The 24,581-nt window shown below is 43.2% G+C and overlaps 1 protein-coding gene across 4 annotated transcripts; it reads right to left on the bottom strand.

Moving 5' to 3' along the window:
- Positions 1-532: 532 nt before the first annotated feature.
- LOC109511495 (dnaJ homolog subfamily A member 3, mitochondrial-like) lies at positions 533-19,952 on the bottom strand. Of its 4 annotated transcripts, none has more exons than XM_019862642.1 (12): positions 19,207-19,950; positions 18,361-18,497; positions 18,180-18,263; positions 17,688-17,885; positions 16,212-16,364; positions 15,998-16,145; positions 15,185-15,249; positions 14,972-15,100; positions 14,759-14,874; positions 14,253-14,347; positions 13,452-13,603; positions 533-971 (listed from the first exon to the last, which is right to left on the bottom strand). In XM_019862642.1, exons 1-11 carry the CDS (start codon positions 19,406-19,408, stop codon positions 13,467-13,469), a joined length of 1,464 nt encoding a protein of 487 aa, XP_019718201.1. In that variant the 5' UTR covers positions 19,409-19,950; the 3' UTR covers positions 533-971; positions 13,452-13,466. The 4 variants fall into 4 exon arrangements, with proteins under 4 accessions (XP_019718201.1, XP_019718203.1, XP_019718200.1 ...); XM_019862644.1 differs by lacking the exon at positions 533-971 and adding an exon at positions 10,762-12,855 and having other exon boundaries at positions 13,452-13,600; positions 19,207-19,952; XM_019862641.1 differs by lacking the exon at positions 533-971 and adding an exon at positions 10,762-12,851.
- Between the last annotated feature and the right edge of the window lie 4,629 nt (positions 19,953-24,581).

The following is a 24,581-nucleotide window of genomic DNA, read 5'->3' as shown; positions in this document are numbered from 1 at the left end:
AATTCTTTGTCTTTCAAGTGTATGGTTTTACACACTGCGCCACAACCTAGTGACCAAAAGTGGAATTACACCCAAACACAAACAATAACATCATTGAGTTATAACGGGACTTAAAATAATCTGTGAAAGAGCTGGACAAGGGTGGGTTACTTTACTCACAAGCGCTCAGTAAATTACCTTCTGTGAACATTTTAAAAAACTTTAATTACCACCATCATCACCACCGAAAAGGAAGTCAGGCAAAACCAAGAAACCATCAAACAAGAGCTCAACAAATCCGAGCATTACCTTGTCCTTGTGTTCTTTTTCATTTTCTTTGGCTTCAAAAACGTCTGTGGTTACAACCTCTGGTCATCAATCAGAGGCGTGCTGGCTGCTGACTAGCATCTGTGAGGCATCAAGCTGGAAATCCCCTCATTCGCACTCCTGAAGTATTTTGTGTGTGTGTGTGTGTGTGTGTGTGTGTGTGTGTGTGTGTGTGTGTATGTGTGTGTGTGTGTGTGTGTGTGTGTGTGTGTGTGTGTGTGTGTGTGTGTGTGTGTGTGGTGGTATGAATTTGGGATTTTAGGCCACATGTGGGCCCGGCATGTGGCTGAGGAGGCGTTTTGGCCCGTGTATGTGTGTGTATTTTGCTTGCGTATGTTTGTGCGTGTGTGAGTGAGCAAGAGCGGTAGTTATCATAGTCTCTCTTTAGGATTGGCAAATTTGGTGCGAGACTGAGCTATTCATTTACAATAACACACAAACACAGTTCATGCACAGGCTCGCTGCTTACACTTGGACCTCCAAAAGCCATTTTCACCCCCCTTTCTCACATTCTTACTTCAGAGTGGATGTCATGTTCCCTCGTCTGTCTTCTCCCCTTCTGCCTCGCGGCTTGCCAGGCCTCCCTACTCACCTCAAACGTCGACACCCACGCCTTCCCCACTCCAGCGGCAGCCACTTCCTCTCGGGCCGCCTTCGCCTCTTGGCTGAAACGCAAAAACGGTTCATGAATTGCATTTATTTTTGCCCACTTGTTCATTTAAAACAACTGCATATCTTAGCCTTTCAGTCTGCTAGCTTAATTTCAATGCTAATTAGCATCGGTGATGCAGTTCTACAACTCTATCAGCAACTGATCGAACACAAACGGTGTCTCAACATCTGTCGAAAGACAATCCTCAGTCATATTATCTATTGTCGGCAAAGAATGACAAATATTAGTGCCGCATTAATGAGCTGAGAGGAGTTGAGGTGTCTCAATCAAGAGAATATCTGTCTTTCTTACACTGCTCCCAGACGGTCGAGATGGCCACTCAATGTGACAAAAATTATTTTCGCTTCCGGTTAACCCTTTCATGCACCCTGTAACCTGATAACATGATCAGCTGTCCACTGTCGTAACCGCTGTCCCTGAAAGGGTTCATTACAGTATGTCATGACTCCCTGTTATTATAAAGTCACATTCCCAAAACCTGCACGTGCGAATGCTTGTTTGTCCACAGGCGCCCCGTGATTGGCTAGCAACCAGCTCTCCTGTTACGCTAATGAGATTGAACACTATAGAAAATGAAATAGACAAATGGCTCGACTGTTGATTGCACTGAGATATTACTGCAATATTCGAGTCTTCCCACACATTGAGACCCCTGGGGTCGCTGTTATTTCACGCATGACTCAATGCAGGCCCACATGTGGAAAGGAACTGTTGCTAAAAATAGCTCAAAGGAGTGTGTGAGGGGGTGGGGTGGGGGTTATGGTTAGAAGGGAGGGTGGGGGTCACCAGTTGAGTGTTGAATTGGCTTATTTTTGCTTTGCTTCTTTACTTTATTGATCTGTTTGTTTTGCTTTTCGGGCGGGAGCATCTTCCCACGATCCCATCGAGAGAGGACGGGTTGTCGCCGTCACACACATGGACCCGCTCATACAAACATTCTCACACACACATGAACAAAGACAGAGAGACAGACAGACACATACACACAGAGCTCTATATATAAATTATAAACATAATCACAGATTCACTTATTCTTAGATTTTTCTTTCAATATTGTTTTTTTTCTAAACCCCTTGGAAAATGTGTAGAAAAAATGTATATTATAGTGTTTTTGAAGATTTGTTTTGGCTTTATAAAGAAAAAAAAAATCTCTGTTGCATTTCATCCATCTTCTGATCCACTTTATCCTCACAAGGGTCGCTGGAGCCTATCCCAGCCGTCTTCGGGCAGTAGACGGGGGACACCCTGAACCGGTTGCCAGCCAATGGCAGAGACAAACAACCATACTCACACTCACACCTCGGGACAATTTAGAGTGCTCAATCAGCCTGCAATGCACCCGGAGAAAACCCACGCAGGCCTGGGGAATAAAAGCAAACTCCACACATGGAATCCGCAGCTGGAATTGAACCCAGAACCTCTGCACTGTGAGATTGACACGCTAACCACTGGACCACCGGGGCGTCATCCGTTGCATTTCAAAGAGCGTTAATCAGAAGTGGGTTATTCCTATGCGGGGACCCGCCTGGTCTCTCTCCCAGTGAGGGTCCACCGTATAATTTTAAGTTGTAATGTCACCTTCCACCACAAGATGGTAGACACTGTTTAGCCGCCTTTGCGCCAGGTCTTACACTGTCCCTATATGGCAATGCAGGTATGCCTAATAATTTTTTGTGTGGATTATGTTTCTCTTAAAATGCTTCATGTCTCTTGCCTACTCAAGATTTAATATTTTTCTCACTTCACATTCTACGTACACAGCAGCATTTTAGAGTGACTGGAGATTGCCTAAGTTACCCCAGTGTTTTGGCTGTTTTACCACTGGTTTGGGAGTAGGCCCACCAGCGAAATTACCACCAGGAGGGGGGATTTATTTTATTTATTTTTTTACAAAGTAATAAACTGGACTCAGAAGGCAAATGAGGTAGTGGTGGTGGAGGGGAAAATCCCAAAAGGTGGAGACAAAGGAGAAAGAAGGTATGCAGCTAAAGAAGTGAGGTTGTTATTGTTGGAAAAGGAGCTGGAAGAGAGAACAGCGTGTGTGTACGTGTGTTGATGCATATGAATGTGTGTGCTGCCGACACGCTTGATACAATCTCAACTTTCCCGAGCCGCACACTTCCCACACACGCGGCTGTGAAACCTGCAGGGTTGACATCTGAATCTCTGTTGCTTGTTCCGTTTTCAATGGAATCGATCCACCCCTGTGCCGATCAAACACGATTTGTTTAATTATGTGAAAGAGGAGATGCGCCTTCGCATCTGGATGGAGGGCAACGCTTGAGCACGTCAAGTTTGGATCAGCGCTAAGCCGCTAAAAGTACCTGTTCATATGAGGCGGAGGTGGGTGGTCTGTGCGGCGTTCTCACCGGTTTTGTCTTTCCGAAGCTGGCACTCTGCCCCAAAAATCAACTGGCAGTCTTCCGGAGAGCGGTTTGTTGAGCAAGAGTAGGTCACAGAGTGTGATCATTTCTGGAAGTTTCTGATTCAAACGTATTCAAATTCATTCACTGGGGGGGCGGGGTGTCATGGGCTCAGGACCGGTTTGACGGTTTTCCATGGTTTGACCAACACAACGTTTCAATAAACATTCAGACTGCCCGTCACCAATATTGCGCTGTTCTGTTCTTTTTGCAGGGAGACTTCTAAGAGTGGCACAATAAGATCGACTGCTTGCAGAGATCACGATATGAGCCGCCTCTTCGAAATTAATGATCAGAGGCCAGCTGGTTTTTTTTTTCCCCTCCCTCCTCGGCTGAGCAGAGAGGGGATGGGTGAGCAGTTATGCACAAAGTAGGGAGGGGAGGAAGACGAGAAAGAGCAATTCCTGAATACTTTGAGCTTTTCTAAATACGCAAGGAAGGAGACTAACTATTTATAACTAAACTAGTAACTGTTTCCTCATGGTGAATAAAGATAATTCATATTTACAAGCAAAAATGGTTTCCTTCACTTTTCTGCTCTGTGCCAAGGTCCAAATTGCGAATATTGGAATATATCACATTCATGATTCCCAAGTAATTGCTTTAAAAAAATGGTCATCTTACTACAGATTGCTCCTGCTTTGGTTCTGAGTTTTGATTCAGCCACTGTTCAGTGCAGAGGCAAATATTTTCTTGTGGGATACAGAGCATCTGACCATCCCAAAATCTTGTAAAATCCTCAACTATTTGCCTTATAAAAAGTTATCCAGGTAGCATTGTTTCAAAAAAACACAAATATTTTAAATAATCAATTGCTCGATTGACTGATATTAGCGTGCTTGATAAATTAAAGTAAAAACATTTCTAAGTAGCCCTGGGATCCTTCGATTTTTCTGTATGTGGCACTCAGAGGGAAAAGTGTGAACAACCCCGACTAACACGGATGCCTTTTCATGACTTATCATGAAATGAATTCATGAAAAAGAAGAGCTTTAACTGCTCTTTTTGATGAATCGTTTGGATTTTTCCCAGACGGGGAGTTGAGTGGTCTTCCACAATGTGCGTGTTAGGAGTGTGGAAGCAGCACACTTAAGGGGGGCTGCTTACGAGGATTTAAGCAGATCCCAGTGATCAGGAGGAATCAACTAAGATATCCTGTCCTGAGAACTTCCTCTCTGGCTTCATTTGACTCTAATCTGGTGAAGCGAGTTATGCAGTTTGACAGCATAGAGTGAATTAAAATTGTGCTTATCGTCAGGCAGTCTGCATATATTCAGGGATGGGCAACTGGCAGACTGCATCCACATTCTGACCTTTGATGAATTTCACCCCCCCCCCCAAAAAAAATTGAGCAGATTTTTTTTTTGAAAAACATTAATCAATAAAAATTACAAAGTTAGTTCTTGCAGTTCATGTTGGTTTCTTGTTCAGCATGATTGTGCCATCCTTGAATGGTCTTTTTTTTTAATTTTTTTTTTATACAAGCGAGACATTTGCACTTGCGGAAAGAAAGAGAACAAAAAACCAAAAGGTGGTCATTTTATTGTTTGCTTCAAACCCTGTTGTTGGCTTCGGAAAGTGGATCTTTCACACGTGCATAGAAAAATGTATCAAAACTGAAATATCTTCTGAGCATGTGTTTTGCACATATTTTGTCTGAATTTAAAACAGTATTTTTTACATACATCAGATTTGTCAGCACCTGGTCCTATGTGCCCCGCCCCCCCGGCCCCTCAGAAAAACTGATGAAAAAATTCTGACCCCCTGCAATATTTAAGTCGCCCGTCCTTGCCCTGCGATAAGAAGTCTCATATTCCCTCTGTGATTGTTCCACTTCAGTCACATCAGTCAAGTCTGCACAATTGTAGAGCCTTAGCCCAAATCCAGTATGAACACTTCCATCTTTGGTTTCGAACCCTAACCCCCGTGGGAAGACCGGTGTTTGCAACCCACTTCCTCTTTCCAACACCAGGGGCAATCGTAAAGTGTCATCAGCAAACACCAAAGGACAGATGAACGAGCCAGTGGCGTCACGGCTCCCACCTGGGTGTGCACTGTTGTCCCGGCGAGACCCCCGATTATCCGGGATGAGCAAACAAGCGCGCTGCTTGGTAAACACGAGGCGGTGCAGCGGGGATTAGCGAGGACAAACACTTTCTTAACGGTCAAACAAACGTCAATGGCTTCAAAGTAAAATGCAAACAGGCTCGCTTGCCATTAACTTTGATGAGGCTGTGGAAAGTGTACAGAGGGAGATGATTGCATGTGCCCAGCCTCTTCACACTGACACATAGGAGCGCTAAAATTGCACTGTGGATTCCATTCTATTAGCGATGGGAAATAGTCAGGACGGGAATGTACGGTAGTTCTCATCTCTCCTAAACAGGGTTGTAAGTTTGCGATTTTAGATTTGAGTGACTGTAGTTTATCCTTTCATTGTGACTCATTTTTGAAATTCTGTTTGTTAGTTATTATTATTATTAAAAACAAATAAAGATATAATCCCAAAAAATCTATTTAACTTCACAACCACTGGACTGGAGTGACTCGTGCACATTGAACACCACTTTCGAGTTGGCGCGTCAAAAGCAATGTTGTATACACAGCACCGAGTGTGTGTGCGCGCGCGCGTGCTTGTGTGTGCTTTCGAGTTGGCGCGTCAAAAGCAATGTTGTATACACAGCACGCGCGCGCGTGTGTATGTGTGTGTGTGCGCGCGCCCGCGTGTATGTGTGTGTGTGTGCGCGCGCGCGCTTTCCATGATAAGCAACTCTTCTAGCGCAGTTCTCTCTCTTCTCAGCACGCCTGCAGCTGTTTCAACAAAAGAGGAGAATCAATCCCCCCCACCTCTCGTTCTGCGTCCCGCACGCAACACGTTTCATTCTCTCCTCAACGCAAATAACCACCCATCCCGATTTTATTCCAAATGACAAAAAAAAAAGGTGTTCCGCGAAGCCGAGTTCGCCAAAGGAAAACGCAAAACACGGCCATTTAGTGACGTCTGGCGCGACATCGACACGGTGCGCGCGACGCTGTTATGAAAGACGGTCTGCAGTAAGATTAACGCTGACAACAGAGCCTCCCTCGTGTGTTTACGCCGCGCTGTCACCACATCGTCCAAACAAACGTTGAGAGATGAAGGCGAGTGTAAAAGTGACGTGGGCCTGAGACAGAAAGCAGGACCCTCTTAACCTCAGCACGCACCAAAATGGTCGCGAAATATCGGCCTCAAAAATCAAACAAAACCTATCAACTTAGTCACTTACAAATCATACCATCATCACATCTCGATCAGCCTTTACAAGCGTGTTTCACTTCAGCTTTACCAGAGTTGTCACATTCCATTAAAAGGTGGTACCTGAGTAGTCTTTCACGGGTTTTGGTGCGGCGAGCTCTCAGTTTGCTGGGACCACGCGATTCTTTTCGTGCCAATAAGCTAGCTGGCTAGCTAGCCAGCTAGCTAGCTCCCACCATGATGGCTCAGCTGGACGTGGTGGATTGATTGTGCTCGATTTTGGAATTTTGGCGTTAACAACACGTGGCGCAGTTTTACTTGATTTTGGTTTTAATTGACAAAAAGTCAACTTGTTTTGAGACTTTTAGTTGTAAAGTTGGTGCTTTTACTTCTCTTCAGGCAAACATCTGCTTTGTCCCCCCCCCCCCCGCCTTTTCACTGCTTTTGTCACATTTGCCAGTTTCCCTCCTGTAATTTTGCTTCATGCCCTACTGTCATTATATATAATTAGACCTTAATTGACTTTCCTGGTGAAACAACGGTTAAACATTCAGGGGGATGGGAAAAACAAAAATCACAGCAGTGAGAGCAAGCCAGAACCACTCCTGCATCATGGGAGCAATCAGGCAGGGTTGGGTTACATTACTGAGCCGACGCAGAGCAGCACATTTTTGGCTTACTAAAAGCAAAGAAATCAAAGACGTTGACCCCAGCCAACAGTTTTTTTTTTTTGTGGCACATTGTTGACATTTTTATCCGGCTTACATTATATGATCTGATCCGTGTCTCCAGGCGAACGTCAAAGCTGTTTTGAGGACAACGGTGACAATCTAAGCTCAAGTGGTCGGGCTAAAATTTGAACATTTTGGGTATGGCACACACCCCAAATTATAATTATAAATGACAAATAATGACTGCATAATTTCCGAGTAGTGTTTGGACTCTGTAATCATTCTTCACGCTGTCTTGGCGGCTGGATGTGATTTATAAGGGCAGTTGTTAGCCATGAGGCCAACAAAAATCACCAGAGTAGACTAACACAAGGGGGGGCCGGACACACACAGCAGGAGAAATGTTCTGAAACTTAATGATGAGAATGTCCAATGCAGTTTGCTGCTTGTGTACATGTGCATTTAACGCAACGCTGAATAACATTTGAACTTGAGCTCAACCATTTTGAAAAGTAATCCAAATGGGATTCTTCTTCCTGAATACTGCGATTGCAAATCAATATGCATTTTTTTTCAAGGTCGTCTTCACAAGCAATAAATTCAGCTGCATAGCAATAAATTATATCAGATTTATATACATGTTTTAGTTTTAGGCTAAACAAAAGGAAATCAACCATGAATTAATATGAAAGAAAATTGAGTCAGCGCTCATTTTGGCATGTTTTCTGACTGCAAATAAATGAGCATTTTGCCATCGAACGCCCTTTGCTTGTTTTAGTTCCGTTACAGTATGAGGTGTCACAAAAGCAAAAAAATAGCATCAAAGTCACCCTTCGACTTGAGATGATTGAGACTGAGATTTGGGGGGGGGGGGGAGATTTTGAGGTTTTCTCCACTTTTGGGTTGGAAACAAGTGTTTTTGGTGAAACCAACCTACAGAATGTTCTACCCTTGGTTACAAAAGAATGGAAAAAGCTAACAAGACGTTTGTTTGTTTGTTTTCTGCTGGATTATCTGGTTACATTGTCAGAGAACACAATCTCCTGTGAGTCTTTCAAAGATACCACAAAAATGTCCAAAACAGCTGGCAATATGTGGAAGTCGTGTGGTTTATGAGTTGATGGTTGCCTAAATTAAGTCATCTTAGCTCATACCCCCACCCCCAAATAAATAAATAAATAAACACGCAAAGCCAGATAGCCAGTAAATGGCTAGCTCGTGACAGGTGGGAAATAAAACAAAAAGTCCCATTTCCTGTTGTGCGGTTATCATCACTCTGTGACATCACAAAAATTCAAAGATAAGAAAAACAAAAAACTCAACGTTTTTGGGTGATTCCACAAGTAAAAAGTTCCAAGAGTAAGAAATCGACAGTGATGCTTTGCATAATAACAGCTTCCGAAGACACTCTTTTTTTGGGATATGGCAATGCTGGAAGGCATAATGACAGAGTCGGTGGATGTGAGAGATTTTTACTGCTGTAGTAAACAGCATTGCGTTTGTGTATGGGAGGCCAAAGGGTGACGTTGGTTCCTGCCTGTTTCCCATTTTTCCTCAATCACGGCGACGTCGCTTCCACTTTCAGCCTGCGTGCCCTTACACCCCCGCAGCCTCGGCTAATTGGCCCGCCAGATCATTGCCATATGCATCTGCGCAGTGTGTGTGTATATATATTTTAAGACCATATAAAGGGGTCAAGGAGACGTTCCCGCCTCAAAATCAGACCCCAGATTGAATATCAGATTACGAGATTACTTAATGCTTTCCATATGGGCTTTTATAAATCGGTTCTGGGCCTCCCACCCTCCTTTAGACACACTGACATATAACAAACACGCACTCTGGGATGAGCTCATGCTTGGTTATGTTTAAGTAGCTGTTTGCCCTCACAACAGCCGACTTTTTGTCCTCCGAGCGTAACGGGGTTGGGATTTTTAGATGTGACGTGACATCCGCTACGACACCCAAAAGATAAGAGGCAGCAACAAACTCCACGGGGTAGGGCTGAAGGTATCGCGAGCCGCTGTTGGAAGGCGAGAAGAGAAATATACAGGACATACCACAAGATGCAAATCACTCAGAAGAAGGCCAGGTTAAATTTTGCAGTACAGAGACGAAGCAAAAAAAAAAAAAAAAAAAAGTTTTGGAACAAATTTTTATGGACTGATGACACTAAGATTAACTTCTACCAGTGATGGAAAAGTTAAAGTATGGACAAAGAAAAGATCTGCTTGTGAGCTAAAACGCACACTGAAGGAGGCTGCAGTCAAGGCATTTCAAATGAAGTTCGGTCAACGGGGTTCATCGGCTTGAAGCACATATTGCAACTACGGGTTATGGCCACCAAATATTACATGTCATCATCCTTTGATCTGAAACCCCCAAAACAAAAATAAAGGAACTAACAATGCTGCTGCAATTGTACAGGAGATGAACAATGACCACATAAGGCAAAAACAATTTTCCCATGGGAGACTCCTGGTCAAGAAGATGACGGCTCCCACCATTTCTGGACTTCATTCACTGATTTGTCAACTAAAAAGCAACAATTTTGTGCATTTCACACTTTCCGAACACATTTGATGACGTGCTTACTTTGAGGACGTATTATTAGGAACCACCTGTACGCGTCCAATTAGCCGCGACTAGCTGTTCCTCGGGGGCTTTTGTTGCTGCCCTGCCGGAGGCCGACCGACAATGCGGACGGCAAACTCCTTCCTGCGTTTCCCAGTTACTCCCAGCAACCAGCTGTCAGTCACGTGTGATTGACACACAGCCACTTTTCATATGTTTGTAAAAGCACGAGACCAGACAAGGGGCGTCTGGCTTTGTGACTCGGAAGAGGTGAAACGCTTTGAGGAAGTCTTGACGCGTAGCATTCAATCGGCTTTTATTGACTTTGCTCTCTAATCACCATTCAAGTCGCTGTCGTCTGTGTGTTCCCACTCTGTGTTTCACATGGCAAATTTGAATCTGCTGTGACTTTTTTTTTGTTTTTTTTAAGCTTTTGATTTCTCACTTTGGTTTGGGGTGGCGCCTGAACTCTATGAAAGGAACCAAAGTGAAGGGGTTTGCGTTTTAATGAGCTGGACGACAACGCTGCGGGACGGTCACACTCGAGATTTGACTTTTTTTGCCTGTAATTACACAGCAAGTGAATGCTTCTACACCACCGTCGCAACCCAGGGCAATGAACACATTGTTCACTAAATACCGCTCTGACAGAGTTGATGAAGACTGAGTATTATCTTTGTAAAAGCAGCTTAAAAAAAAAATCTTTTGTTTGAATTATACTGCAGTGCAGATGGAGGGGGACTGAACTGCTAATTTCCTAGTTTCTTCATTGCCACCTATGTTGAGCTTGTTGCATGGCCGTGAGACCACACTAAAGTGACTTTTGTTCAGAATGTTCAACTTGTTCCCGAGATTTCTAAGTGACCAGAGGTAAAGTGCTTGGTTCAAGCCGTTTATTGACCGGAAAATGAAATGTATTTAACTTTGAATCCGTAAGCGACCACTACATGACAAAAGTCTGCTAGCTTAATGCTAACAACAATGCAAAACTCCATTGAGTGCTAAAGGAACTAGTATCGCAACATATTAAGACTGACAATGCAACAATACTCAGGCATACATTCTTTATCCTCTGCAGCAATACCATTACTACAGTTTACTGTGCGGGTGTGATAGTGTGTACATAAACTTTGACGTGTACTATAGTGACCATGGTGATATTTTATTGAATGCACAAAATCACGATTTTTTTTAAACATTCTATTAAACAATTTTTGTATGTGTTTGTTTATAAAGACCAACAGAGGAATGTCGTTCCTTCGGTCACCAATTAATGGCAGTGACGTACAGTGAGAGGGAGAACAGATAAAATGCTCTTCCCTGCCCCCTGATGCCCCCCCCCCCCCAAAAGTAAAACAGTCAAACGTTCTGCCCTTAAGTCATCCTTTTTATCGTCAGCATTTAGGGACCGAAAAGTTATTTCATTCATTGTACTTTTTTTTTAATTGATCGGACGATTCGTTGGTTGTTGGAATTTTATACTGCCAAATATCGGAATCTGCATCAGCCTCAAATAATTCATATTGGTCAGGCTATCCATTCAACAGAATAGCTTTGCCTTCAACTAAACTGGGGAAGATTTCACAATGAGTGTTGTTTCAATATTTTGATATGTTTGTTGGCATGTGGGTTGTAAGTGGCTTGGCCCAATAAAGGTTGGTAAACACTAAATGTCCATAACCTGTTTCCAATTGGGGACCATTTGAACGAATAGCGTAGAGGAGTCCTGGAATTTGTACAAAATGGCAGACCGTTTAATTTTGTGCACAGTTCCTCAAGTCTTTTTTTGTGGTCCCGTTATGACAGGCATCACCAACTCATTTCATGTTGATCAGTGAAACTTTTGTTCTGTGATGCTGGGACCCCTAAAATGAATACTAAATCACAAGGAACATTTCCGTCTGCAAGCTCGGCAATTTTTTCCAGCCACGGGCCGAGGAAGAAACAACACAGAGACTCAACCGTCGCTCCATAATTACACAAGAGTGATTTAGGAGTGTGACAGCCTCAGACTAAAGAAAATTTACGATGCCACCGAGGCCCACATGAGGAGGAGGAGGAGGAGCAAGCCATGGCCGTGAAGTTTGCTGAATTCCCATGGGAGCCTTCTATTCTTCTTGGAAATTTAATTTTGCTGTATTCCGAGCTTTGAAAAGTGAATTTCGGAAAAAAACAAAAACAAAACCTTACAACTTAGAACTCAATCAAGGTTGACTTTTTTACGGGGAAACAAAGCCCCAAAAGTCATCATTTTCTTATTGCGTCTGCCCGTGCAAAACAACTGCTTGTAGCATGATGGCATGTCTTAATAGAACAAAGCCAAATCAATGTTTGCTTGACCGGCAAACCAGTGTTGGCTCCAGCTCGCCGTAGGACATTTTTCGACTCCGAATGAGATCAGCGTAACTTGAAATACTTCAGCGATCAGTCCAATATGGACGCTGAGCATTTTTTTTGTGGCTAACCATGGCGCAGACGTAAATAGCAAAAAGGATTCCATCAATTACTCGTCACACAGAACCACCTCGTGGAGTGTGGGCGGCTCGGTCAGCTTGAGTCAGGACGTTTACAGTTGTCGCATGGAAACCGCACGCTGAGAACAGAACGTTTTCTGTGGTCCCAAAAAAGCAGAGAAAGGGGACAGCCGGCGTCTAACTTCAATTTGCCTTTGGAGTCACCCTGCCGGGCTTCAAAACCACACGGCGAGTGATGACGCCCCCGGTTGTCGTCAAACACCAGCGACAATGAATGAAAGCTTGTGGAATTTATTTAAATATATTTTTAAGCCGCCGCTACAAGTTTCTTAGAGACATACAAGCCTTTACGCTAATTACCATCGTCCTTTGCCACTTTGCGGAGGCGTTGCCATGTTTTTCTGGCCTGTTTGCTGCGTGCAACGTTTGCAACTGGCCCCATGCAAAGGTGACTCCTTCCGGATTCGTCCTCTTCTTTTTCCACGTTGACCTTCATTGTCTTAGAAAAAGAAAAGAAAAAAAAATCCCAAAAGTCATTTGATTGAGAAAATAGTCATCTGATGGATTTTTCTTTTTTTTAAAGAAAAAGATGAAAATGTCAAGAAAAACTAATTGATAAAAGATCCAAAAAGTGAAAGAAAAAACTTTTGGAGAAAAAGCTGTACTTTTGAAGACAAATGTTTTTTTTTTTTTTTTTGAAAAGTAGTAAATAGCAGGGAAAAAAAAAAATTCGTGTCTGAGAATTTTTCTTCTTTTGCCATATTGACCTTTTGTTGAAAAACAGTTTGACAGCGAGCTTTTAAAGATCCAGCTCACGCTAAGGTGGCTTCTATCAATTTGATCCTCGTATGTGAAGGCAGCACAGCTCCGGCAGCTCTTCCCGTGTTGGTGTAGGTTTTCTCCGGGTTCAGTTTCTACCCACATTTTAACAACATGCGCATTAGGTTCATTGCGACTTCTAAATCGTGCCAGTGTGAATTGGTTGTTTACGAGATGGGAAAAAAATGTATCATGGTCCAGCTCACGCTCACTCACTCCCGAGGACAAGTGCTACTGAAAAAAACATGAGACTTTACATGAGGGTGAAATGCCCACCTTGTGGTCTTCATTTCAGCTAAACATTTTCTTGAGTTTTGAAAAAAAGCCTCCCTCCTCCTTCTCTTCTTCCTCCTTCTTCTTCTGTTTGTCCACTGCTTCTGCTGAACTGCTGGCCCTCTCACTAGAACCTGACGCTCTGCCGCCCCCTGCTGAAAGCAAAGCGTCAACTCCATTACTTTACATGAACTGTACGTCTACTAAAGGTGGGCAGTCTTAATTCCTTGTATCATTGCTTCCTTCCATTTTTTAATCGGCAATCGGAAATCACAATATAAGTGACTCAATATTTTGTCACTTTTTCAAATCCTAAAATATTCGTAGGTTTCTATAATTATTACAATTAATGATTCATTACATTGCTCGTCAACTAAACAATAAATCTTTCCTTTCATTAGCAAGCTGAACTGAAATGTAGCTGTTCTCGACTGAGAAAAGCAAAAAGGTAAAAACAAGTCTAATTTAAGTCCGATTAAAGTGTGCAAAGGCCCAGTTGTCTCGTATCGCAAAATATTATCCAAAATGATTATCCTGTCTTGTAGTTGTGTTTAGATCGATTTGTTATTTTACTCTCCAACCTGCTCAAAAAACACTTCGGGGCTGATTTTCACAAATGTTCAAGCTGTTCAATAGTTACGATCATATAACATCTTCGAAATCAGTTCGGATTTGGAAAGTCAATATCAGTGTACCTCAATTAAATTGTCAAATTTACACCAAACTGTGTTGTAGTGCACAATTTAAATTAGAATAACGCATCATGTTTTTTTTTGTTTGTTTTCTCCATGGTGCAATACTTACCTGGAGACAGACTGACACCATTAACGGTCCCAGGAACATCTATCTCCTCCTCGGCGTAGCTGAGTAGAAGAGATCGCTGCCTCCGCGTCAACTTCCTGCAGAGACAACCAAAAATGAATGACATGCACGAAGAGACTTGCAGTGGAAGGTTAAAAATGCAACGCATGACAAAAAAAATTAACTTTTTAGTGGCTTGTATGCAAATTGTTTGATCTTTGGATTGCCTGCCCAACCCATCAAGTGTGAAATTAAACGAAGATTTTTTTTCCTGAAAATCTGTGAACCAGCCATTCTGAATCTTAGAATTTGGGTCATCGTAATTCCTGCAATTTACACAATCCAGTCCTAACACAGTTTGACTTGGCAGCTAGTCGAAGAGCCCGAGCCATTTTCAAGCCATACCCAAGTTCTGAAATACAAAGCCAAAAGGTAAGGCGAGCTACACCGAGTTGAGTTGGATGCACAGATCAGCTGCGCACACTTGCTGTCTCGTTCAAGTCTCTTACTTGGGCACGCTGATCTTGATGTGCACGTAGTGATCACCGTAGCCGAAGCTGTTCAGCCTGCGAATGCCTTTCCCCTGCAGCCGAATCACTTGATCCGTTTGACAGCCGGCGGGAATCTGCAAAGGGCGCGACGAGCAAATTTGCTTGGATTAAATGTCGCAGTCGCAAATTTTAGGGGCGCGTGCAACAATCCGGGCTTTCTAACCATCTCACCACAATGCTGATGGTTTCGTAGAGGCCTTGCGCGGTGGCGGTGCCACCCAGGATGGCTTGCGCCACAGAGATCAGCACGTCCGAGTGGATGTCGATCCCGTTGCGCCTGAACACGGGGCTCCCCTGGACCTGTGTGGGCCCATTTGGGAATACATAAACAATAAGGGACAAGGGAAAAGACATTCAGCATTATGCTGAATTGATAAGACTCACCCGAAACGTAATGAGAATTTCCTTCTGGCCGACTGACATCCGCACGGTCTGACCGTGTTCAACCCCTGTAGATGATTGCCATATTCACTCACAAGGACACAATAGTGGGCTTCACAGCACAATGTGAGATCCAAAACGTGAAATGGTGCTCATCATGGACAGTGCATCCCGACTAGGCAATTATTTTGTAAAGTGTCTGGTCACTTCAGAATTCGACATCTACCCCCCCTCCCCCATGACAAAAACAAAAAAATGTGCGTCTAATTACATTAATTCAGATGTTATTGTTCACACATGAACATTAAAAAGTGAACTGGAAAGCTCTTTTCAAGTCTCTGGCTAACCAAAACAGCAGTATTAAACAGCAAGAATTAAAGATGATTCGACATCATGTGAAGATGGCGTCTTTTTTCCAGCGTTAAGGACGACGGACATGTGACATCAACCTGGTTCACTTTCTCACTTTTCCGCATTTCAGTACCCACTTGACAATACTGTCAAATAGTCATGACATTTTTTTATTATATCACATCAAAAATGCAACCTCTCTCCCAATCTGCAGTTGTGGTCAAGAGCCACTTCATTTTCCATACATCTGCACCACTACCCCCACAAATTTTAAAAATTTTCTCTCATTCGCTTCTGATTGATTTGATTCACGGTGTGCGTCACTTGAATCACGCGATGCAAATCAGGTCTTCATTACGGTGGAACAAAACGTGACACACACAACTCAGTATGATGCAGGGACACCGCACAGAAAAATGATGAGATCCCGTCATCTTCCTGTGATATTTCAGAATGGACACCTACCGGCCGGAACCGGCACCGTGATCGTCTGCCTCTTCTTGGTCTGACCCGAACCTCGGCAAAGAGCGCAGGGCGTGGTTACGATGGAGCCCTTGCCGCCACAGCGTCGACACGCGCTTCGCATCATGAAAGGGCCCGTGTGCAGCGATTCCTGTGGAAAGGAAAACGCAGGCATGAACGACTTCAATAAGAAATTGGGGAGAAAGGTGTGACCCACCATGCCAGTGCCATTGCAGTAGTGGCAGTGCGACACTTTGGTGCCCGGCTCGCTGCCCCTGCCATTGCACCTTGGGCAGGCGTCCTCGACGTTGACTGACAGCTGCTTGTCCACGCCCTTCGCCGCCTCGGCAAATGTCAGCTCCATCACAAACTATTGACGTACAGGAGAAATGCGTCAAGTGCCAAGTGGTCGTCTGTTGTAGATTTTACACTAAAACATAAAAATACGATCTCTAATTTCAAATATTTTTTTTCCTCTTCAGGTATACAAAAAGAAAACGACGTGACTCAAAATAAAAAGTGGAATTGATTACATTATACCAATTCGCCATTTTTGTCATATTGAACCTTTTGACATCAATCACCAATTAGCTGTGAAGCGGCCTTGTTTTCTCTCACCTCCGGCCGTTGCTCAAACATGCTGTTGATGTCTTGGAAGCCACCGGCGAAATCCCCGAATATCTTCCTGAAGAGCTCCTCGGGGTCCACATTGGCGCTGCCGGCTCTGTAGTATTGCTGCTGGCCCGCCCGGCTGGCATCGAAGCCGGCCGAGCCATACGTGTCGTACTGCTTCCTCTTCACCTCATCGCTCAACACCTGTAATGCAGCAAGGATGTGGGAAATAACAACGGGTAAGCCTGCATAATCGAATGAAATTCAATAGTGGCTTTGTTACTTGACAGATAACAGCACACAACAGTGTACTTTATAAAAACATAAAGTAACAACATAATTCTTTAAAGGAAAAAAAGAATTAAAGTGCGTTATTTCATGCTTCAGTTCAATGATTGTGCAGCTCCATGAATTTCGTGCGCCTCTCCCTGATGCTTTATTTCCATCTGCAAGAAGGGGCGATGTAAAAGTCGGTGCGTGTATGTTACCAGTGGCTACCTCGTAGGCTTCAGCCAGTTTAGCAAACTTCTCTTTGGCCTCCGGGTCGTCTGGGTTGGTGTCTGGATGGTACTTCTTTGCCAACTGTAAACAAAAGGAACTCAGATTAGACCAGGGGTGTCAAAGTCAAATGGACGGAGGGCCAGATAAAAATTTTTGCTGCAAGCCGAGGGCCGGACTGATCGAATGTTCATTGAAAATTTTAAAAATGACCACATATTGTTTATTGAACCAAATTTAATTGACTGAAAACCTAACAAATACATTCCAATACGGTCAGATAAATAAAGCAACATTTTTTTATGGCTATGTCAGTAAACTTTAATTTTCAACAGGCACAAAAAAATTTCCTTTGTATAAAAATACCCATAACATGAATGAAAGAAGCCGATATTATTCAAGGCACTATCACTAGTCCATATTTTCTCTTTTAGCAAAAGTAGGCTAAATTTACTTAAAAGAAAAACAAATAATAGTGCAGTAATTTTCGATGATTACATTATACCAATTCGCCATTTTTGTCATATTGAACCTTTTTACATCAATCACCAATTAGCTGTGAAGCGGCCTTGTTTTCTCTCACCTCCGGCCGTTGCTCAAACATGCTGTTGATGTCTTGGAAGCCACCGGCGAAATCCCCGAATATCTTCCTGAAGAGCTCCTCGGGGTCCACATTGGCGCTGCCGGCTCTGTAGTATTGCTGCTGGCCCGCCCGGCTGGCATCGAAGCCGGCCGAGCCATACGTGTCGTACTGCTTCCTCTTCACCTCATCGCTCAACACCTGTAATGCAGCAAGGATGTGGGAAATAACAACGGGTAAGCCTGCATAATCGAATGAAATTCAATAGTGGCTTTGTTACTTGACAGATAACAGCACACAACAGTGTACTTTATAAAAACATAAAGTAACAACATAATTCTTTAAAGGAAAAAAAGAATTAAAGTGCGTTATTTCATGCTTCAGTTCAATGATTGTGCAGCTCCATGAATTTCGTGCGCCTCTCCCTGATGCTTTATTTCCATCTGCGAGAAGGGGCGATGTAAAAGTCGGTGCGTGTATGTTACCAGTGGCTACCTCGTAGGCTTCAGCCAGTTTAGCAAACTTCTCTTTGGCCTCCGGGTCGTCTGGGTTGGTGTCTGGATGGTACTTCTTTGCCAACTGTAAACAAAAGGAACTCAGATTAGACTGTTTGGCATACTTCTGTGAGGAATTTACCATGGTTTAATGAGGTGAACAACAACGGCGGTCGTCATACCTGGTAGTATGCCTTTTTGATGTCCCTTTGTGAGGCAGTGCGGGCGACACCCAGCACTTCGTACAAGTCTTGCTTGTTCGCACATTTCGTGCTGCTGCGGAAGCATCGGTCTGGGATAACGTGAGGATATCGCAAGGCTGCAGAGGGGACAACACAATTGCACTTGTCACCTTGGGTGTACTGATCTTTGGTATACAATTGAAGGCATAAAATTGCGGTTCACGATTTACAAGTTGACACATTTGCGGTTTTTTTCCCTATGGGAGCCATCTCCTGCTATCCAATTAAAAACTCACCTTTCGCAGTTTTTGCCCTCTTTCTGAAAAGGTCTAAATTGCCACGAGTTGCCTCAAAAGCCGTGTCTCAATAGGAGTTGGTGTCAAGGAACTTGGAAGTATGTTGAAGAAACACACCTCGACTGAGAGAAGTTTTTTTAAGGTCGATGAAGAGACAAGTTTAACCTGGGTTGTTAGAGGAATTTACGAAGAGAACATGCGCACCTCAAATATTCCTTTTTCTACGACTGACAGTTGGTGCCAACAGGTAACCGCACGACTGATACCAACAAATACTACCAAATGTGCGCTATTGTACATGTAAATGTTATGACTAAATGTTAATTTAGTCCGGTGCTCATAAACTGCCAAATTAATGCAGCCATGACAGTGAATACGACTACGTAAGTAAACTGGTAAACCATTACATCAGGCATAAACAGATGTGACTTACTGGTGGCAGGCCGTTTTAATCTGTTCCATTTATCACATCCTAAAGCCTGTTTTAAACACTTTACATGACTGGTTTGGCAAGCACTGAATATGTTTTGCTAACATTAAGCGGACTCACCTGTCAGTCGGCTCAATGTCGCCGCATTTTTGTGGCTCCGCGAGCTCGGGTGAGCCGTCAAACATCCCCGGTGTGCGACCAAGGCCGTGGCCGAAAAACACAAATTTCTGGCTAATACAAAATGAATATGAGCGCGGCAGAGTTTGGAAATTAGTGACGTGACGAAACAGCGCGTAGGGAGCCGGGTCACGGAGGACGCCATTTTAATTTCGTCACTTCCTGTTCCGCAACGGTGTGGGCGTGCGCTAAAAAATTCTCTCTTTTGGCGGCAAAGTCTTCCGTTTTGTTTGAAGAGTGGTTTCACTGCCCCACCTAAATTTAAACAGCAGGCGGCGCCACCGATCTGTAAATAATAAAGAAGGTAATGTAAATAACAAAGAGGGAATCTTTAACACCAACTGGGTCGTTTGTGAAGTAATGAAAGAGGATATCTGGTTCTCATTCCAAGCCATCTCCATGCCAACCTCCTCGCTATATTTTGAGGATACACAGGAAGCTGAGATGAGACCGGACACATCGGATTTCTGTTTGTTGCTTGTTGTAACAACAGGCAAGGTGTCCAAAGATCCCACCATTTGACTTATAAGACAGTAAGTCTTATGAGTCAAATATTTATCCTGAGCTCATTTCTTTGTCTTTTAATCTCTCCAGCTATGGAGAGAGATGCTCTGAGGTCAAGCCATCAGATCAGAGGGAGGTGAGGCAGAGGGCTGCTGTCAGGTCTTTGCCTGACCTTCTTGATGCCTCTGCAACTTCAACCCTACAGTACACACACGCAGACACACGCAAACACACTATAGTATAAAAGAAAAAATTACAGTTGCCCTAGAATTGAGCCGTGAGGTATACCTATGACAAAGGTATGGACAGAGATCCAGGAAGACAATATTCATTCAGTCAAAAACAATTCACTCCCAAAATACCTGTCTGTTCTTTTTCTTATTGTTTATATGTTTCTGCAACACTTGGGTGGATTATACTACCGGAGAAGAAATTTTTTGACATACTTGCCTAAGTAAAGATGATCCGGATCTGATTCTGATAATTTTCATGCACTCGATAAATATCACAATGAGATGTGTTTGTTTTCAGCAAGCTATCATGAGTTTGCCCCTTGGTGATGTGACTGTGAAATTCCAATGTTATGTATTAACATCAGAGAGAAGCATAAAGATTCCCTTGTTGTTGAAGGGGTTTTTGATTTTGGTAACCAATCAGTTTCGGCTCAGCTTCTTGAGTGCTCGCAAAGCGTGACAGCAAAGAACCTCGCTTTCTCAAACACACGCAGTTGTTAACCTCGCTCGTAGGCAGATGATATCCATTAGATAAATCACACCATGTTCACCAATTCTCCCGTGTTGTGGAGATGATGCAGCTGTTATGGTTACATGCTGACACTGAAATAACGAATTGTTCAATAGTATGTGTGTCTGAGTCACCAGTATCTGTTTTACTGTAGTACCATTCAGAGTAAAATAAATAAATAAAAAAAGACGGAAGGAAATACAGCGCAGTCTTTGATTTAGGAGATAACCAGATTTTGTTGTAACGCACCATAGTCACTTTGTTCTACTAAAGCAGCAATAAAATCAAAATTATAGTCATTGTTTTTTTCAACAACACCTGTAGGCCATAAATAGAAAACAAATTATCAACAGTCAGGACGGCGATAACTGTGTGTGCCTTCTTTTGCTGCATGAGATGTTCTTACGCGTCTGTGTAAACGAGCGCAATACGGTTTGTGACCGTAATTGGTCAACGGGCAATGATTCCTACTTCTCTACGCTGACATAAATAAAATATTCAAAGCTGCACTACGTGGTTTAATATTTTTTGGTGTTATCAGAAAGTGTGTCAAAATATCCAAATCAATTTGTACTTTTTTTTTTCTGGTGTACAGTAATAAAGTTTGCTTTTGGTGGGGGAGGAGAGAATTCTCACTTGGTACATGATGCAAACTAGCAAATTCAATTCTTAGCTGCTATGATGTCACACTATTTACGTCGCCAGTGCAATTATCATTATTCCCTAACCCTGATCAGGTTTTATCTATCCAAACCGAACTGGACCGCTTGATAGAAACAAGGTCTTAGAAGGATTCAGAAGTGAGAAGCTATTGTTCCAGCCTGAGCCTTAACTGACTCAACTAGCACCCACCCTAGTTTGGTATTCCAAATAAACGGTCCCCAAACACTGGGCCACACAGAGAGACAGAAAAAATGATATTTTATTGCTCAACTGACTCTGATAGAAGTTTAATTTTGAAAACCACCTGCATCTGCCTGAACCTCTGTACAGTAGTCAAATACGGTAATAAAGAGTAAGCCCACTAACCGGCATAAAATAGTAAAAACAAACAAACACCTATCTATAATGATGGCAACCAAAACAAAAGTACGGATCAGAAATTAACACACTCTGGGTGTCACTGTCTCTCCCATTGCCCAAAAACGGGACAGGGCTTCCATTGGTTACAAGAACTACATTCACCGTAATCGTGAGTTGTATTTTTATTTATATACATTTTCATTTGTCTCTATATTGGTCTGTCAAACAATTGCTTTAATGCGAAACCGGTCCACAGCTTGAAAAATGTCAGGGACTGTGGCTCTAAAGTCTAAAGTGTTCATGGTGACTCATTGTGACTGAAATGACATTGTTTTCCCAAAATACCACATGGTCATTCACATCAACAGACAGGAAGCGACATCAGTTCAGCCACTCTCCTGACCTTGTCACCCACCTGAGTGCAGCCTCCAGGTACAGGTCAATGACCAGAGCTGTGGGTCAATAACCGGCTCCCTTGCTGATAGAGGAAGACCTCTCTCAGGTCTGATGTGTTTCATCGGCGGACAAAAGACCAGATAGATTACGCCTGTTAAGTGTTTGCATCGTCCATGTATCCTTCAGGCTTTCTTCACCTGCTTCCCCATCAAACCACGGCTCTGTTTTTATCCTTTTGTGACATGGTTTATTAAGCCCCAATGTGAAGGAACATGACTGGGGTGTGAATGAGGGCTGAAAGACGCGCCCGCCGCAAAACTTGGCAGGATGTTACTTTCTTTTTGCCGACTGTTTAGTCAACAAGCAAAGGTGCATGCTTGGCTCAGTTTCTGCGCATTTTCCCCATCGCTCTGTTGCCACTGAGAATGAGAAGGAGAGAAAAAAAAAGTGTGATGTGTTTCCTGTCAATCTCCAACTCGGTTATTTTTCTGACCCAAAATATTACTCACAATTCCAGATGTCAGAACAAATGTGTCGATGAGAAACCAAAGTTGAGGCCCAAACAATATAGTCTGTACTTTTTTGCCAGTTAATGAGAAACTTTACATCTGTAGTCCCCAATTTTTGCCACTTATTTCCTCCATGTCTGATCCCTCATATAAACTACTCTGGTGGCCAGGGAGGAGTGCCAGCTCAAGGAGAAAGGTGGGGGGAGAGAACAAGGCCGGAGGCAACAGAGAACAAAGTGTACCACGTGAAAATGAAAGCAAGACCCAGCGTCCCCCTTTGACAAAGATGACTTTTGTTTTGGGATCACTGCCAATCCATGGATTGGAATTCTGATGCCGTCCTTACAAACTACAATAAGAGACGGATGAGGAAAAGAAGACACAACGAGACACAAGATGAAGAGGATGCGGTCATATCAAAGTCGGTTGACAACGTTGGTTTTTGCCTGAAGAAGAATCCAAACGGAAAGACGGAGAACTTTGATCTCTTCAGGTAAGATGTTACAAAACAAGGTTTTGTGGAGCGTAAGACTCAGTCCAGATTATTTCTGTTGTGTCATTGGTTTCCTGCCTTTTCGGTACACATTCATGCCGGACATTTTTGGTGTTTAGTAAATGGCTCTAAATCTCAATTGGTAGTGTAAATTCAGCCTCAGTTAACGACTCAGCAAATCCCAATGGTGGTCTTCCTTCCTTTGTCCCGCAGGAACAATAGGCGGCCCCCCTCGGGTGGGACTATCTTGAAGGAATCTCGATGCCCATGGAAAGCAAGATGGCACCTGACGGCGGGACAAAGCTCAGGTCAAGAGGTTGGGAGCCAAAGGTCGGGAAAGGAGTCCCAATGCGGTCTGTGGGGAAAAAAAACGTGTTGATCACCTCTGAGCCTTTACAGACTGACAGATGTTTCTGTTTTTTTTAAGTCGGGCTGATTGATGTACTTGCCTCAGCGTGTGACTCAAGACTTCATATGGACACCTTGGTCCTGAAGATGTCTTGCAGTGCCATTTGTTGAACCAACGGGATGGTTCAATTAATCATCAACCCTTATTCATACTCTTTTACCACCTGTTTTGAGTATGCTACATTGACCTCCAATACAAACATTCTACTTCAATTAGACTCACCTTTTGGCAGAAGGATCCTTAAACGCGCCACCTCGCGAGCTGCCCTGATAGGACCTTCAGTTTAGAATTCCAGAAGCACAGGAAATTACAATTTCTACTAGGACAGCGACGTCAGTGGCAACAATGACAACCCATGACCATTACTTTGATGAAAAATGCCCCTTTGGCTGTTAAGCTAGCCAGCTATCAGCTGGTGGCAGAGGTTAGCGACCCTTCTGCTAGCATCGCGCTTCGAACAGTCCCAACATTAAATTACCTCCCATCTCTGCTAGCATAGCGCTTAAGGCGCTATATAATATATACATATAATTCATTGTATTACTAACATGACCTCAAGAAAAACTACTAAAACTATTAAAGGGTGGGTGGGATTGTTTTGACATGAAACCCTACTAAATAAACGTAGGAAGAGGCTTTATCATTAGTTAATTAGCAAATGGAATCAAAGCTCATTGCAAGCAGGATGCGAAGCTTCCTCCCATCCTTTGCAGGGTTCATTAACGTCACAGACTCCCACTGCTTCCTCGCCTTGCTTTGTAACCATTATTGATGTGAGGGGTTTAATGATTATCTTAGCCTTTTTAACTGAGTGTAAATCATCATCATCATCGGGAGTAGCAGCAGGGCTTCTTCCTTGTGGAAACCTTTCATTCAATGCACCATGTGTCCGCTCTATAAATGTGGCTTCAATAAAAAGTCAGAAGATTTACTATCGTCCGGCGACCCCGCGAGGCCCTCCCGGGTCTTCTTTCTGCCTATTAAAATGTTCTCGTCTTTTTTTATCGCCATATGTATATATCCCATGTCAAATACTTCAAAACATGTATAGGCCAACAAAAATTGAGGGCAGGCTGATTTATCAATTAAATCATATTGAAGATGACTTGGATTTATCTCGCGCTTTTCGAGAGACCCAAATCATTTCATAATTATATATTTTTTCAAGGGATGCGTGGATGCAAAAAAAAAAAAAAAAAAGCAAAAAAAAATCAACATTGAATATAATTTGGCCTTGAAT

This window comes from Hippocampus comes, unplaced genomic scaffold, assembly GCF_001891065.2.
Source record: "Hippocampus comes isolate QL1 unplaced genomic scaffold, H_comes_QL1_v1.1 scaffold7, whole genome shotgun sequence".
NCBI classification, from domain to species: Eukaryota; Metazoa; Chordata; class Actinopteri; order Syngnathiformes; family Syngnathidae; genus Hippocampus; species Hippocampus comes.
Note: the sequence above shows the minus strand (reverse complement) of the source record. Positions and strands in the feature narration are given on the sequence as shown.

Bases quoted from the DNA above. Each gene is read 5' to 3' on its own strand.
- LOC109511495 (XM_019862642.1), bottom strand. From the start codon at position 19,408: ATGGCGTCCTCCGTGACCCGGCTCCCTACGCGCTGTTTCGTCACGTCA. The intron at 16,365-17,687 runs GTGAGAGAAAAC...GTACGTCAATAG, and splicing joins TGTTTGAGCAACGGCCGGAG to TTTGTGATGGAGCTGACATT. The intron at 13,604-14,252 runs GTAAGTATTGCA...CTTTGCTTTCAG, and splicing joins TGGTGTCAGTCTGTCTCCAG to CAGGGGGCGGCAGAGCGTCA.